The following is a 17,909-nucleotide window of genomic DNA, read 5'->3' as shown; positions in this document are numbered from 1 at the left end:
ATTGGGAGGAGGGATAAAAAAAACTGACTTTAATGTCACTTTAACCACTTCTGGGTCGCAGTACGTCTATAGACCGTGGCCTGCAGAAGTGGTTAAAACAAGAACACGGCTGCTTCGGCAGCCGCGCTCTTGGTACCGCTTTTATCAGCAGGCGATTGCTGTATGACTTACAAGCAATCGCCTGCTGAGGACTACAAATCTCAGCAGTACTTTATACAGAAATGCTATTGTTATATAAAGTATTGCTGGGATGTGTAGTCCTCTATATCATGTGTCATTCTGCATTGCTGTAAATATTAGGGATGCACCGATATATCGGCCGCCAAAACATATTGGCCGGAAATGGCACTTTTGGCATAATGCCGAAAGTGCAATCTTTCTGCCGAAACAGCGGCACATCCCTGCTTTCTTTTCTCCCCGCTGGACGCTGCTCTGTGTTCCAGCGGGGAGGAGAGAAAGTGACAGCCGGCCGAGCGCTGCGAAAGGAGAGCGCTGTGTTTGTGGGTTTATGGGGGGGGGGGCCCAAAAAAAAAATCTTGCACCAGGGCCCTTTGTTCCTTAGCTCCGCCACTGCCAAAGAGGATAAGTCCACTGACAGTGGACTTAAAGGAGAACTATGAGGTGAGTGAAAATCACTCATCCTCATACTTCTGGCCGATGTGTGACAATGAAACTGTCACAGGTCGGCTCAATAGATCGGGAAGTGAGCAAACACATACCGTCGCTTGCTCACTTCTTGATCATCTCCCTGCAGAGAGCCCTGACTGCTAGTTAAGTCTCCCCGCAGGGATTCCCTCTCACCCCGCTCCGATCCTCCAACGCTGACTGGCGGAACGGACGGGGAGGGTACAGCTGGCTCTGCCTCCAGATAGACAGAGCCAGCTGTCACTCACGGAGCTGGGTGGATTTTGACAGTAATGTCGGGATCCATCCCGGCTGCGGCGGTCTCAGTATACAGTGAGCTGTAGCTCGCTATATACTGAGCTTTGGGTCACGGTAGGATGCTAGTAAATGTCCTCCCGTGACCCTTAAGAGAACTATGGGGAAAAACACTTACCCCATAGTTCTCTTTTAAACTTTAATGATGTTAAGGAATACATATATGGAAATATATCATGCCTTTTTAAATATGTCTTGAGGTCCTGCGTCTGCACATCATTCAGTTATTAAGTACAGCTGGTCCTGTGAATCTGCCAAAATTTCAGCATTGGCTGGCCCTGTTGGCTTCACCCAGCTTGACAAACTTTAAATGAAAAAGCAAAGGAGCTGGGCAGGGGGCAGACAATTGTTGACTGGACAGAGACTGTAGCCAATTAGCTGTAGTCACCATTAGGATATTCAAGCAGACGCACTCCTGTGGTTGCTTGATTAAAATAGCTGGCAGCATGAGATTCCTCCATTCATGCTGTTTAGTTGGAATGGGGAAATCGAGCGGTTTTCTCTTGTTCAGGTCACAAAACATGTATGCTCAGATGAATTCAGATCAGACCTAAGTTTCCTCTGACCTTTAAATCTCAGAGCCAAGAGTCAGGTTCAGAGAAAGTAAGCAGAGATAAATGAAAGTGCAGATATAAATCTAAAATTGGTAAGCCTGCACATTATTAATATGAGACTGAATATTCTAATTCTTTTGCAAGAGTCCTCACTGGTTCTCTGAAATACAAAACTCAAAGCAGACAGTTCCAAAAGCAGTTAAAACATACGCATATGAACTGTCTGTACCTGGCAAATATTTGAAATCTGCTCAGCCTTGTTATTCCCAAATCCCCTAATGTGCGACATTGTCAGGCAGGAGTCACCCCTTTGTGATTTCCTTTGTCACCTGTCAGCTTGCTGGACAATTAGAGCGATGATACTGATTTACTGTCCAGACAAGTGGCACAGGAGTGTCAACTGCATGGCTGTGCAGTGAGAAAGTGATGTGTTAATTAGAAGATGGACTAAAGAGAATTACTAAACCTTTAGCAAGTAAAAACAATTCAAATACACAGAGAAGAGAATTTATCAAAACTAGGGCAGACAAAATCTGGAGCAGCGGTGCATGGCAACCAATCAGCATCCACCTTTAATTTTCAAACCTTAACTGAACATACTGAAGATAGAAGCTGATTGGTTGCCTTAGGTAACTGCTCCAGATTCTTCTGCTCTAGTTTTGATAAATTCCCCCCAGTATTTATTTCAGATGTACATTTAAAGGAGAAGTGTGGGGAGCGTAAAATATATTGTACCCGCTGCTTGGAGCCAGTGTGGGACACTGTGGCTGGCACACACCAATTCTTAGACTGAGATCATGTAATCGCTGATTGCTTAGCTCCTGGCGTCTTCTCTCTGTAGAGAGTAGTGACTATCAGTCGCCGTTCCCTGCAGGGATTGCCTCTCCACATTCTGCTCTTCCAGTGCACATTGGAGGGACAGAGAATGGGAGGGCATGACTGGCTCTGGCACTAGACAGGCAGAGCCATCTGTTAGTTAGGCACCCAGGGTGGACCCCGACAATACTTTCAGGATCCTTCCCGGTTCTGTTGGAGTAATGCGGTTTTCCTATAGAGTAACCTACATACAGTTCCTAAAAATGAACAAGGTAATTTTAGCAGTCTGCTGCTCTGAGAAATGTACCCCTTGAAAATAGGACTCCACATCCCTACAGTGCCATGACATATGATCACTGTGGTGGCCAAGTGGACTCCGCTAAGGACCTGCCTTGGGCCTGGCCAATAAGTGGCTCTAATTGAGTAGTGATACTTCCCTTTGGTTACTATTTAATTACATTATTCGTTCCCCCCGTACTGGTCCCCACAGCCTCTCTTCCCCTTCACTGCAGTGGTCCAAGGACCATTGATGTCTTCAAGTACTATGCAGGCTCCATAAACCTGCACTGTACGAGAGAATGCCGAGGAACGGTCCACCGCCAGAGCAAAAGGGGAGAAGAGGAGAGCGCCAACTGCTGGGTGAGCGGAGATTAGGTAAGTAAAATAATCTTCCTGTCCCCAAGGAACAAGCAGTTAAAGGAGAACTATGGGGTTAAGTCTTTTCACCATAGTTCTCCCTAGGGTAACGGGAGGACACAAACTAGAGTCCTCCCGTCACCCTAGGCTCAGTATACTGCGAGCCGTAGCTCGCGGTATACTGAGACGCCGCAGCTGAAGCGGATCCCGACAATTGTGCCGGGATCCGCCCAGCTGCGTGACTGACAGCTGGCTCTGCCGATCCAGAGGCAGAGCCAGCTGTACCCGCCCCCTCCCCCGTCCGATCTGCCAGTCAGCGCTGGCGGATTGGAGCGGGGAATCCAGCCCCTCCCCCTGTCACGGCAGAGAGTGGTGACAGGATTGAGAGGTGAGCGAACCCGGTATGTGTTCGCTCACCTCCCGATCTACTGAGCCGACCTGTGACAGTCTCATTGTCACAGGTCGGCTAGAACTATGAGGTGAGTGAAAAGCACTCACCTCATAGTTCTCCTTTAACCCTTGCCGTGAAGGGGCACTTTTTAAAGTAATAGCAAAGCCAAAATGTTTTTAAGCTATTTCAAATGCTGATTAAATCACATACAAACGTTTTAGTTTCTTGCAAAATCAGCTGGTCCCCTGAGCATTGGTCCTGATATCCTATTTTAGGGTGGCTCCTTTTCCTTGCAGGGTCCTATGGAGCCACCCTTGTGTGTGCTAGTAAGCTGTGTGTGACTCCACAAACACACAGGCAAAACAAGTCAAGTGACACCCCTCTTCCCCCTTTCTTCTTCCTTCTCCAAGCTAGTAGATGGACAGCTGCTGGAGTCTGGTCTGTCCTTTGTGATCTTATACTGGGAAGTTTGGGGAAGCTGAAGTGAGAGAACTGGAGCCAATTGTTCGGAAACGTAATGATTGCAAATATTTAAAGAAATACTTTGCTGGGCAATGTATATTTGTTAGATCTGGATTCATTATTGAAAAAAGATTGAGCATTTAACTCTTTCGCTGCCAACGTGTTTTTCTGCAGACATGTTATAAACCACGTTTTAGGCCTGAAAATGACTTAAAACCCCGAAACATTATATATTTTATGAAAGCAGAGACCCTGTAGAATAAAATGTAGGCACTTGCAAACCAGAGATGTGGGGTTTATTACGCTGTTGTTGCTTACATTTTATTGGCTCTGCCTACTAGGGTGCTGTAGTTATGTGTATAATGCTGGGCACACACCTTACAACCATCGCAAGACTTTTGTCTTGCGATGGTTGCAAGGTAATCAAAAAAAGGTACAATCTGCCCATCTTGGACAGGCAGATCGTACTTGCGATGATCGCAAGCCCGCCCCACTGAGGGGCGGGCTTCCGATGACCGCAATGCTAAATGGGCAGTGTGCGCTTGCGCACACCGGCCCGTGCGGCTTTTATCTTGCGAACATGCCACAAACCAGCCGAAAATCGTACGATGTTCGGCTGGTTTTCGAAAACATGTTCCTAAGATAAAAGTTGTGCGACCTTACAGTAGCAGAGGTCGCATGTCTTCCACACACCCTGTGATAATCGTATGATCGCGGGATTTCCCGCGATTATCGTACGATTATCACAAGGTGTGTGGGCACCATTAGGATGCTTGTATTAGCATTTTGTTTCATCCCCCTTTGGGTGGCTGCGGCGATACCTAACATGTTTAGCACGATTGTCATTTTTGTACACAGGTGCACCCGAAACATTATTATTACATAGGATTTATATAGCGCCAACAGTTTGCGCAGCGCTTTACAATATAAGGAAGACATTAAAATCACAATACAGTTCAAGACAAGGTGATAAGGAGGGCCCTGCCCCCAAGGGCTTACAATCTAAAAGGGAGGGAGAAGTGATACATGAGGAGGTAGCTGCGCAGGGATGATTGTTTGAGAACGTGATGGTTCAGTGGTTGGGTTGAAGTGGGATAGGCTTCCCTGAAGAGATGAGTCTTGAGGGAACACCTAAAGGCAGTCAAGGTGGGAGAAACATGATTAATGTTTACATGTGTGCGCTTGTGGGAGGGGGAGATTTTTTACTACAATTTTTATTTAATTGTATCACATTGGGGGGCATACAAGTTACCTATGTGATAGCATACTAGTGGTAATAGGTTCTCTTTAAGGTGACATTAGGAGTCTATTAGACCCTAGTGTTACCTTTCCACTCTAAATAAGCTATTGGAATGCAGCTTGCGCTCTGATATCTTCTTCCTCGGTTACTGCAGTTGGGAAATGACAACTGACGGACCGGAAGTTATGCTATCAGCATCGCTGCCAAACCCATTCAGTAGGGAGGAGATTGGCGAACAAATTTACGCCAGTCTCTTTCCCCGCTTTTTGATGACACCAATGATGCTGGTCCCAGGCCTGCAGGAGGGGCAGTGGAGCCCGGGAAGCAAGGTGGGGGTGTCAGGTGAGGTGCCTGAAAGTGATCTGGCGGAAGCTCAGCCCCCAGAATCGCTTCCAGTGTAAAGCCAACAGTCAGCTTTATACATTTAAACAGAGTCCTGGCAGCTATAAAGGGGCCCACTGCCAACGATGTAGGACATACGTATGTGGCAACGAAAGGGTGAATGCTACTTGGGATATAAATGAACCTGTTGCTTTACCCTGCATGGACAAAACAGAGGTTCACATTAAAGAGACACTAAACTCAGGAGTGAAAAATCTTGCATTCAAGTACCCTGACTAGTAACAAAACATCTTATTTGTGTATCACTCAGCTGATGTACTTGAATGCAGAACTCTGGAGATTAGTGTCTAACCATTCCCTTACATATGATCATCGACAATAAACCTGACCCAGTCTATATCCTCCTGAGTGTCCTCATCAATGTGAGCTGGCTTTATCATATGGCTGCTTGTAAACTTTTATAACACTTGTACAAAATGTTCACAACAAGCAGAGTTGCTATTTTGATAACATCATGGTGCTCCTTGTTCCAATCCAGATTCATAGGCTTGTATGTTGCATTGATCGCAGTGTTTATCCTGTGTGTAAAAACTCAGCATCTGCGGGAGATAAGGAAGAACAAAGCCATGCAAAGTGCTTGGCAAAGCAGCATCTGCTATCTCCCCCTGCGTTATCCCCAATGATCCCCACTGCTGCCCAGACCACAAGGCAAGCTGCAAATGGGATGATCATATAATCATATTAAGCCATGACCAGCACAGCCTCCCCCTTAGATCTTCTGCAGTCCCATGTCACAGAGACATGAAGAGTGTCAAATCTTCTTGGCGGGCATGAATTGTTCCATCAAATCCGAGCAGTGCCTCCTCATTGTACCATGATGAATAAATGATGGTGGTGTTATTCCCTTCTCGTGTTGCCTGCAGTTCCCAAGTTGCAGGAATGCAAAAGGGCCAATGGGCTCAGCACAAACACGCCGTCGATTGGCTGCTGGTCGCAGCGAGCCCCCCAATCGGTGCTCAGGCTTGGTGGTTGGCAGGCTCCGGCTTCTCCGCAGATCGGAGCCAGGGATGACTTGTGCTGGGGCCAGGATGTGGCTTGTCGGTGACGTCACTCACAGATGTTTGTGAAGACCACACCCCCACGTGGGACTGAGACACATTCACATAGTGCAATAGACAGGGAGAGCAGGCAACCTCTGTGCTGCCACACTGCAACACAACATGTAGCACCGACAACTAGACTGATCATAATAATAAAAAAAAACATAATCCCAACACTTGTTCCTTCCTGGAGAGGATCTGTCAGCAGCTGTCAATGTCAGGAGCCGTCTTCTCTCCCTTTCACTCAGATGGATTTATTTTTCTATGCAAGTTGGGCGTGATCTTTACGGACCAAGTGCAATCTGGTGTCAGTTAACGATCGGAACGAAAGGAGAACATATTACCGCCGATCCGGTGACCTGGATGCAGAAGAAGGGAATATTGTGCAATTAAAAAAAAAAAAGGAAACAAAAAACATTTTAATTTTTTTTTGGAAAATGTCAGCGGTGGCTTTCGTGGATCATTTCGCAGCAGAGTGCCTTGTATCGATGTCCAGCCGTGCTATTGTCCATAGTGCTGATCATGGGGGGCACAAAAGTGACACGGCGGCCGTGCTGGAGGGAGCAGCGGCTGGCCCTCCATTGCTGGCAGAAGACAAGGCTGGGAAGGAGAACGCCTCCCTAATCGTGGTGGCCAGGATCCTGGCCGATCTCAACCAACAAGTCCCCGGGGTCCCTGCCGAGGAGAACCCGGCCGGGGATGGAAGCGAAGACAGGGCGGACACACCTCCCCTCCAGACCGAGCCAAGACAAAGAGCCAGGCGTGGGAAAAGCAGAGCTGACCCCGAATCACCCCTCAAAAGGCACAAGTGCCCCTACCCGGGCTGTGAGAAAGTCTATGGCAAATCGTCCCATCTGAAAGCTCATCTGAGGACACACACAGGTCAGTGTTGTGCAATTACCGGGGCCACTGTCATTTACTGGGCTGCTGTCATAACCGAGCCACTGCCATTTACCGGTCCGGTGCCAGCAGCTGCAGCCATACTGGCACCGGGGTCATTGCATGTTCACTGTCCTCAGAGGACTTTACCGGGCAGACAAAGAATGAATCGCCCAGTGCATGCCTATGGCTGATCACACCCACTCCTCTGCCAGGCAAGTGTGATCATTGCTGCACTGATCGTGAAACCACGCGGGCACTGTGTGCATGCCGAGGCACTGCAGGCTCCTCGGAGCGAAGGGTGGATGAAGGACTGTCGATGTGTGTCAGTTTTTCCAGGGCAGGGTGCTTGTGTAACATGGGGTGTGCATGGTGGATAATGGGTGGGTGTGTGAGACCACAGCGCTCTATGTATGGTGCTGGAGCTCATATATTTCACACTGGAGCTCATATATGTATACTGGATCTCTTTATTTTATACCGGATCTGTGTGTTCCATGCTGGATCTATGTATTGCAGTGGTGGATCCGTGTATGCCATGCTGGATCTTTGTATGATGAGGTGTCACAGGCGATCCGCACGTGTGGCCGCTGCCCCGATGGCGCTATTTGTGAGCGGCAGCGAAATTGCTGCAATAATTCGTTGATGAAACGCTAGGGGAGGAGCGTCCCGCAGTCACAGGGTCCCACAGTCACAGAGTCACAGTGGGAGCCCACCTCATTTGACCTTTGGGAAGTCATAAGCTGTGTTTGTTTGTGCCGGCCGGTCTTCGTGTATACGGCGGAACGGACACTAGAGCGGCAGTGTTACCTGCACGGAGGGGTCACTGGGGGTACAACACAGGAAAAACACCGACATGACATGATAGTAAATTGCATAAGAAGCTTGTCGGGCTCTTTGTTACGGGAGGCACGCCTCCCTATTGCATGTCACGCCCACCGCTGGCACGCCCCCTTTCCACTCTTTAGACACGCTCACCCACCCAGTAACACGACCTCGCCCTGTGCAGGGCAGCCCACTTATCTGGCCAGCAACAGACATGACTAACGGATCTCAGACTGATCTGTGTCTGAGGGCGAGCCATGGAGTGCAGGCTGACCTGACTTGTGTATTAGTGTATATCCCTGACATGTTCATGTCACCTGTGCTGTGCAACCACACTGCACCAATCCCTACACTAATCAATAAAGACTTTTGTCTATATGTTTCCTCCTGTGTGTAGGACATGTTACAATTGTCCCACAGCATTCACACCTGAGCCTTTTGTCACCTGTTTCCTGAAGGGCAATGATGCTAGACGTGAGGAATTTCATTATTTTCAGTGGTGCCCATTGATTGTTATGCCACCTGTTGCCCAAAAAAGTAGACAAGCTTCATTTTGACCCCATAGACTTCAATGGGAGCACCTAGAAAACGTGCAGTTTTCACGCAATTTTGTGCCTAACAACCGTCTTCTCTTAGTAACTAGCTTTTCATTAGCTAAAACAGAAAAACGCTTTAAAATCGCCTGAAACCGCTCGCGCCTGGTTCACACCTGTTTGGAGAACGCGCCAAACACGCATCTCCATGCAAGTCAATGGCGACCATTCACACCTTAGCGTTGCTTCGTGAGTAAAAAAACGTATTTTGCGCAAAAAGATGCAGGAGCTATTTTCAGGCAGATGGCACGTGGTTTTGGTCCCATAGACATCTCAATGCAGGAAGAAACGCATGTTTTTAAAAGCAAAGTAAAGATAGTAGTCACCTGCACTCACTGGTAATGTGCAAAAAGGATAGCACTTTTAACGATATGTCACATGCGTCAAGAAGCCAACGTTTCGGGGCCGCACGGGGTCTCTTCATCAGGGCGACAGCGCTATCCTTTTTGCACATTACAAGTGAGTGCTGGTGACTACTATGTTTACTTGGATTGTTATGCAGCGCCATCCGTGTCCTCATTTCGAGCACCAATGGATATTTTGTTTGGTTCAAGCGCTGTATGGTGTGCAGGTGATTCTCTAACGCTTTTTAAAAGCAAAAACACAAAACAATTGTGCGAAACTGCGAAAGCCAAGGTGTGCACCTAGCCTAAGGCTGGTTCACACCTAGGCGACAGCATTTGTGCGTATTTTTATGTGCATTTTTGATGCACATTTTTGTGTTTTTTGGCCGTTTTGATGCACGTTTTATGCGCATAAATCAAATTGCGTGGTTTTTGTGAGCAGATTGTAGCTTATTAATGTTAGTGAGCAAATGCGTGTGAAAACGTCCAAAAATACAGCAACCGTGCGTTTTCAAGCGTTCCCTATTGAGTCTATGGGGCCAAAACGAGCTGTAATATGCCCCCCCAAAAAGCTCATGTACTTTTTCCAGCGGCGGGCGTTTTGCTTATTGCGATAAAACGCTCAGATGTGAACAGGGCCATAGAAATGAATGGGATTTTTGGGGGGGCATGTTTTTTAGGGCAGAAAAAGCTTTGCAAAATGCTCAGCGGGAACCAGGCCTTAAAGTAGTCTGGATGTTTTTTTTACCTTAGAGGAAAACAATGAGGTGAGTGAAAATCACTCACCCCCATAGTTCGAGCCGACGTGTGACAATGAAACTATCAAACGTCGGCTCTATTGATCGGGAAGTGAGCAGAAACATGCACTGATCCGCTCACTTCCCGATCGTCTCCCTGCAGAGAGCCGTGACTGTCAGTTACCTAAGCCGATTAATCGATTATTGAAAAAGTTGACAACTTTTTCAATAATCGATTATGTCGATTAGTTGTTGCAGCCCTAGCTAGTATATGTCCTCCCGTGACCCTTAAAGAGAACTATGAGGAAAAACATTTACCCCATAGTTCTCTTTTAATGCATTCTGTCTTAAAATCCTCCCAGTACCTTTTTCTGCCCCCACACACACTTACCTGTCACTGCGCTAGTCCTGATGTCTTAAAATCTGCCCAGTACCCTTTTCTCTCCCCACACAGACTTACCTGTCACCGCCGCTGGTCCTGCTGCAGGGCTGTGTGTGTCTATGGACGCACACAACGACGGCAGGGAACGAGGACACATGGGTGCCTCCACAGCAGCTGCTTAGCTGATGGCAGCACCCGTGCAGGGGGCGGGGACATGAACGCTGCGGGGACCCACTAGAAAACGAGGAACAAAAGATTTTTTAAAGAAGAAGAAAGGCAGATTTATGTAGAGGTGACATCCTAGGTGGAAACTTTAGTATCACTATAAGTGTGTGTGTCCTGGAAGAATAATATTTATCCAATGACCTCAGTGGAGCTCCATGATGCATGAAATGATTTCTTGTGGCATATGGAAGTGGTTTTGTTATTACCGTCTTACTACACACGCTAATACTTTACTAAGATTCCAGATCCAGTTCTCCAGGATAATTTGTACTCAGGACAATCAGGAGGGAAAACAAAGTACATAGAGGGGGGCGGAAACTTAAAAAGCGAAACTTTACTTAAAAATAAAACTTTCCAACATTCTTATCCTCCACTTTTTCAAATGCTGACCTCTCTTTAAACCCTTGCCTCCAACTTCTGGAAGCCATTTAAGGGGTTCTTAATGATGGGAGTTAGGGATAGCCTTCGTGATCATGTGATCACTGTGATTGACTGTTACAGCAGTCACATGATCGGGAGCCCATTGCGCCAGCCCCCGATTGTAAACAGTGACCGGGAGCTGCCACTGACTGCTTAATCACTATGCTTGAAGCATGCCAGTGAACACACTCAGCATAGAACAGCGCAGCTGGTTGGCACATATATGAGGCAGCTGTGCACTAAGACCTACCCACCATGCTGCTGCATATATGCATTAGGGCCCTTCACACCCGATGTGTTGGGGCTGCGTTGGATGTATTATCCACCTCAGCCGCAATGCAAGATGAGGCAATTTGCCTTCTCCCAGATGGGCTCAGTTTACACCACTGCGTTGTGGTAGTGTGTGTTGAAAAAAATTTCAGCATGCAGTACTTTTTTTTTTCCATCTCAGCACAGTGCGACATGGTACAACCGCATGGCATTGTGCTGTGCCCATAGAACTTAATGAAATGCTACTTGTGTTGTAACAAAAAAGTAAACAGTGCAATGCGTTGCGATGAAGTGCTTTGGCACTGTGCTGGGCACACACACCAGCAGCCATGCGTTGTATTACGGCTGCTGGTGGGAATGGGCCCTTAAATTGGCAGGGACAGGTTTTTTTTTATTACCTTATTTTCTGCTGTATCCGCCCCCTGCCTCCATTTTTGCCTAGGCAAGAATTACATTTCAGTCTTCTCCTGAAGTCTCTTGGGATACCGCCATCACATATTCCGAAGGCATTTCTTCCCACACATGTGCAGAGATCTGGTGCTGTGTCTGTTTACGTATAAGGTTAGGTTCACACATCGCCGATCCCGGGACGCGCGATTGTGTGCGGGTGCACACAGCGGTTGCTTCGCAGCTCAATGGGGTTACTGTGTGGCAATCGCCAAAAAAGGTGCATGTACCTTTTTTTGGGACACACGACGTGCAGCTTTTTTAGCACAGGGGGTATCACTTCGGGAGACCGTGCGATCTGCCCAGCATGACTGGGGTGCCATTAGAAAATAATGGCACCGCCAGCGCAATCGGCAGTAGTGGGCAATTCCGTGAGCGCTCGGATTTCATGCACGATTGCCGCGCAGTCTTCTGCCTGGCATTTGTGACGGCAGAATTCCAGGAGGTATTACTTTCCACCATTTAGTGAAGTTCCGGTTAAGGCCTCATTCAGACAGGCCGAAGACTTCACCGCGATAGAGCACCAGCTGCTCAGCCGCCTCCTGGATGCCGTTATTTTATTTTTTTATTTCAATAGGAATTTCAATTGCAATACCACACTGCAAACACATACCCAACGTGGTTGCGGCGCAGTCACATTGAGTGCAATGGTCATGTTTGGCCAGCGTCACCACCTGCCATATGCGACATGCTGTTTAAAATTTGCCACAAAACATCGCGGATGCAGCCTATACAAACCTGAGTAGCTGCTATTTTAGCTTTTGGGTTATTGCTTCAGGGGCAGTAAAAATGAAGATCAACTGCTTGTGTTTGCCACCCTCTAGTCATCCATGTGAATGAGGCCTGAAAGTGGAACTACATCCTACCCAGGCAAAATGTAATTTAATTCTATATAAATATGAGGAAAAAAAATTAGGGATGCCCGATCTATCGGCCGAAAATGGCACTTTTGGCTAAAAGCCGAAAGTGCCATTTTCCTGCCTGTACATCGGCGCATCCGTGATTTCTTTCCTCCCCGCTGGTCGCTGCTCTGTGTCCCAGCAGGGAGGTGATAAAGTGACAGCCGGCCAAGCGCTGCGGGAGGAGAGCGCTGTGAGTGGCCGGCGTCTCTCCTCTCACACCGCTCAGCCTCCTATCACAGTCCGGCAGAGCGGTGTGGGGGCGGAGACAGGACACGCTGTCACTGGAAGCTGAGCTCTCCTTCCTGAACCACTCGCTCAGCCTCCTATGACAGCGTGTCAGAGAGGAGAGCGAGAGCAAACACTCAGCGATCAGTGATCGCTGAGTGTTTGTAGATAATTGAGGACATGGTATGCTGACTATATCCTCAATTATGAATGAATGGGAAGAGATCTACATCACCTCCTGTTCATTCATAATTGTAGTTATAGTAAGCATACTCTGTCCTCATGTTATGAATGAACAGGAACACTCAGTATAGAGGATTCCTGTTAATTGATAACAGGGGCTGCAGAAAAAGAGATCGAGGACTCTGTTCTTAATCTCTTTTTCTATTTCAAAAGGGAAATATCAGGGGTCTGTTTAGACCCCCAATATTTCCCCGAAGCCCCTAAAAGTAAAGTAAAAAATAAACATATTTAATAAAAACTGAAAAAATAAATATAAAAAAATAAAAAGTTTATAAAAAATAAATAAAATATTTAAAAAATTTGAAAAAAATTAAAATAAAAACATTTTCAGTTTCGGCCTGACAATTTTTTTTACATTTCGGTTTCGTTTCGTTTTTTTCATTTCTATTTCGGTGCACCTCTAAAAAAAATACTAGTCCATGAAGTCCAGCATTGTCTTCCAAGCAGACGAGGATCTCCTTGCATTACTCAGCTCCAGCAACACCATCTTGAGACGAGACACTTCCCTACCATCTCTCTACAATAACCCTGGCCAGCTGGTCCCCTTGACCCTGCTTGGGCCCATGTCAGTAGTCTAATGCATCCTGCGAGGACCCCTCCAGTGGACAGCCAATGGGAATTGTCCCTGTCACACAGGCAGTAACGTGGATAACTAGAAGAAGGACCCCAGCGCTGGCTAATCACATGACCACAGCTTAGGGTAAGGGAAAAGGTTTTTATTTTATCCTGGAGTCGGGCTTTAAGCTTTTTCAGGAGTGCGGTGTTAAAAAATACAACACATGTAAAATATAACCATAAAAACATAACCTTTCCCCATTTATAAATAGCTTCAACGGTTATTTTATCAAAACATAATTGTACCTCCTGACAAACAGGACAATAGCAAAGTAAGCTTTGTTACACAGGACAGCAATGGACAAAGCATATTGTTCTAGAACGCCTTGTCTTTAAAATGCCAGAACTGAAAAGAAATACTTTGCTTGGAAATGTGTCATTGTTTTGATCTGGATTCATTATTGCATAATAAATAATCCAATTATCTTATATTTATTTCTATTTTTAGTAGCTCATTCGCTCTGCCAATAGCAATTGATCACTACACAGATGGAACAAATGGCTCTCTATGGAGTAAGCTAGACAATTTATCTGATTAACCGATTAATCGAACTCAATAATCGGCTAACTAATCGATTTTGAAAATAATCGTTAGCTGCAGCTCTACAAGTAGCATGCAGTAGCATTGTGTAGTTTTCAGCCACACATAATAAAAGTGTAATCAGTGACCACAGTTATGTGTTATTACATTCTTCTTGTGTAGCTAACTTAATTATCAGACATTGAAATAACTAATAGTCAAGTTGTACAGAACTCAATGTGAAACTTCAAATTTCCCACATACAAGCATGGAAAAAATACTAAAATAGCATTGGGGTTTTTGGTTTGCACATCCATATTCATTCCAGTGGTACAAAAATGATCCTCAGATCCGGCTGGATTCTACAGCACTTGCTCCTCCCTCTCCTACGCTGCAACGATGGTATGTCCCTCTGCGTCCTCACATCCTATACACTGTGCATAGAATGTGAGGACCTTAGACCGCTGGAGCGGAAGAGGAGAGAGACTGCGGAGACAGGTCTTAGAGCAAGCTGGTGCCGATGATCAGGTGAGTATAACTTTTTTATTGTTGCACCTAGAACTTAACCCTTGTAGTGTGAGGGTAGCCCCACTGCAAGGGTTAAGAAAACATTCCCCTGGAGTTCTTCTTTAAGGTAAACACTGCAATAATCAGTAAAACAAAGATGTGGTCACTGAAAATACAGTATACTTTACCTTTTAAATAAGGCCAATACATTTCTGTAATGACATAGACATCTCTGCAATTTTGGTAAAAGGGATGTGGTGTGGTTGATTAATGATAGTCAGTCGTGACCGATAGAATTCATATCATTCTTTCTCTGTGGAGCAAGGCACTAAAAAGCCTTTTACCAGCTTCACGTTTTCCGCCCAATGCAGTGTGTTTAGACATTTCTTGCTGTGTGTTGCTTCACTTTTCATATTGGTTTATGTAGTGAAGGTTTTATATGTGGTAACAGAGTTTTGCTTTGCTGTGCATTAAGAACAGAGACATCAATGCGTCTTTTATAGTAAGGTCATCACATAAAAATGTGGCTAACATTATGTCAGGCTTAGTTCATCCTACGCGACCTCACACAGTGCCTTGGCATACCTAGGTGTAACCTCACTAAAAGGGATTTTGTTTGCTTGGTTTATACTGTTGTCCAACCAAACTCCCAGACTTCCCAAGTGGTGCAAAAATAGAGTTTGAAGCTAGCGAAGGTAATGAATGTGACTTCAAGAAGAAAATAGCTCTATAGTTGGGCTAAATACGACTTGGCACTTAGCCCCAGTTGAGGTTGCTGGCCCCGCTGATATTATAATGGTTTAGGCACCACCTTCCCTATTCTCAAATTACTTAATTCTGACTTAGTCAAAACTAAGCAGAACAGGACTGCACATTGTTAGACGCTCTAACCTCATTTGATTCTTTTTGTGAAATCCCATTTGCCCAGCTATAGAAAAATAAACAGGATTACAGTACAACGGGCTTCTGTAATTCCAACACACAAGTACCGGGTTAAATACATTTATTGTAACCATCGGGGCAAAACCTTTTTTTTAGGTTAATGCAAATTTGCAAAGCATGCATAGTATACAGTAAGCACGCTGTCAGTAAGAGCTTGGAGTAATAAATAATAGTTTCTTATTGAATGCCACGGATTATTGTACATGCATCCTCAGATGGTTTAAATAAACATTCACAAATCAGCCAGTGCTCCTATTCAGGGCCGGGCCGAGGGAAGGTGGCACAAATAGGGCAGGACCTGCAACCTATGCTGTTAATGTAGTTCATAGCTCATGGGCATAAAGGGCACTTTGGCCTTTTCATCTTGGGTGCTAAAAGACTCTGTCTATGCACGGCTTATGTTAATGATTACTGTCTGCACTGAATGCTTCTTAGCGAACTGTGTTAAAAGTATTCATGTCAGTATAATAAAAGTAAAAACTGGTACTCCGATCTCAATATTCTATCAACAATGTCACTGGCGCCAACGTTCATCCTCCAAAGTGGTGTGAACACAACAACTTCTCACAGGTGGGCAGCACTTTGAGCAGTCATGGTGTCTGAAGGTCTAGCAAACAAGAAACAGTAAGAGGCGCACTGTTTCTATGTTTCCTGTTTGCTATACTGTGAGGTACAGCTGGCGGTATACTGAGACGCCGCAGCTGAATCGGATCCCGACAATTATGTCTGGATCCGCCCAGCTACGTGAGTGACAGCTGGCTCTGCCTATCTAGAGGCAGAGCCAGCAGTACCCTCCCCCGTCCGTTCCGCCAGTCAGCGCTGGAACATCGGAGGGGGGAATCCAGCCCCTATCCTGTCACGGCAGAGAGCTGTGACAGGATCGAGAAGTGAGCGAACGCCGGTATGTGTTCGCTCACCTCCCGATCTACTGAGCCGACCTGTGACAGTCTCATTGTCACAGGTCGGCTAGAACTATTAGGTGAGTGAAAAGCACTCACCTCATAGTTCTCCTTTAAGTCGGACCCTGCGCAAAAACACAAAAAAGTGGGTTTCCCTCTTCACATCGAAGTGCCTTCTTCGAATCAGGACTCCACCGTTTTTACATCAGAGTCACCCTTTGCATTAGTAGCCCCCCTTTACACTAGAATCCCCTCTTTCATATGAGCGTCCGTCCCCCCTTTCACATTAGAGTTCCACCTTTACTTCAGTCTTCATTCCCCTCTTCAGATCACAGTACCACTACCACAACATTTTGAAGTACCCCTGAGGAAGCCAGAAGGGACACCAGGGTGCCACGGCACCCTTGTTGAGAAAGGCCGGTCTAGGGTACCATCATAAACCATCATAAAGCACTCAGCTCTTAAGCCATGCTGTGGGCTGACAATACATAGCTGTTTTGTGGACTGAGTGGTGTCAGTCCTGCCCAGTGTCTTTTGCTAAACCGCTCAACCACTCCCAATCTCAGATCTCTACAACATAAAGGCTAATAAGTGTGTAGTCCAACATAACAACTAAGACGGCTCTTAGACAATACAGGAAGTGTACAGAGGACACAAGACAGGTCTGAATTTCTGACAAGATCAACAGTTTTTTTCCCATTTATGAAACAGGTATAACAAAGTGCTTCCAATGGTATATTTAACTGACCAAAAAGGGAGTGAATAGAGAAGTTTGTTATTAGGATTTACATACATTTTAACCACTTCCGGGCCGCAATACCTCTCTTCATGGCTGCTCGCTGAAGTGGTTAAAACATGAACACGGCTGCTCACTTCGGCCGCCGGAGCCCTTCGGTTAAGTCGAAACAAAGGGCTGCTGTATGGGCTATTCACAACAGCCTGCACAGCAGCCGAGCAGCTCAGCCGCGCCGAACGCATATGCTTCGGCTCCGCTGTGCCAAAGACACAGCCGAAGCAGGGAGAAAGGTCGGCTGAAGCTGATCGTTCCCCCCGCAAATATAAACAACTGAGCAGAGACAGCTGTGATGTCATAGCTGACTCTGCCCGATTGTTGTCATTCACTGACAGGTTCTCACTGACAGGTCCGTCCTCAGGTTATTTGAGGACACTGGGCTGTCATTAAATGGCCCCAACTAGGGGGAGCCGGCTGTGACGTCACGTCCGACTCCGCCCATTTGTTTTGATTTGTCCGGGACCTGCGGGAAGACTCTAACAGGTGTCGGACAAATGTAAACAGTTCGGCGGAGCTTTATATTTTGCTGGCATCTGTCAGATTCTTCATTCTGCAGGGGGATTTTTTCACGTGCGGTCGGGTTTTTAGGGGGGACCCCTGGAAAAGCACCCTCCCAGCGCCGAGTGCATATGGCCTGGTATGGCAGGGTGGGGGGGTGGGG

At 46.4% G+C, this 17,909-nt stretch overlaps 1 protein-coding gene across 1 annotated transcript in view; it reads left to right on the top strand.

Moving 5' to 3' along the window:
* Nucleotides 1-6,903: 6,903 nt before the first annotated feature.
* The window catches only part of KLF13 (Kruppel like factor 13), a 75,375-nt gene continuing 64,369 nt past the window's right edge, over nt 6,904-17,909 (top strand). Inside the window, exons 1-2 of the mRNA XM_018552279.1 lie at nt 6,904-6,993; nt 7,045-7,362. Coding sequence (XP_018407781.1) covers nt 6,918-6,993; nt 7,045-7,362 — 394 coding nt within the window. The 5' untranslated portion in view covers nt 6,904-6,917. The remainder of the gene's footprint in view (nt 6,994-7,044; nt 7,363-17,909) is intronic.

This window comes from Nanorana parkeri, unplaced genomic scaffold, assembly GCF_000935625.1.
Source record: "Nanorana parkeri isolate BGI_ZX_2015 unplaced genomic scaffold, ASM93562v1 scaffold82, whole genome shotgun sequence".
NCBI lineage: Eukaryota > Metazoa > Chordata > Amphibia > Anura > Dicroglossidae > Nanorana > Nanorana parkeri.
The sequence above is the reverse complement of the archived record's forward strand: the minus strand, read 5'-3'. Positions and strand labels throughout refer to the sequence as shown.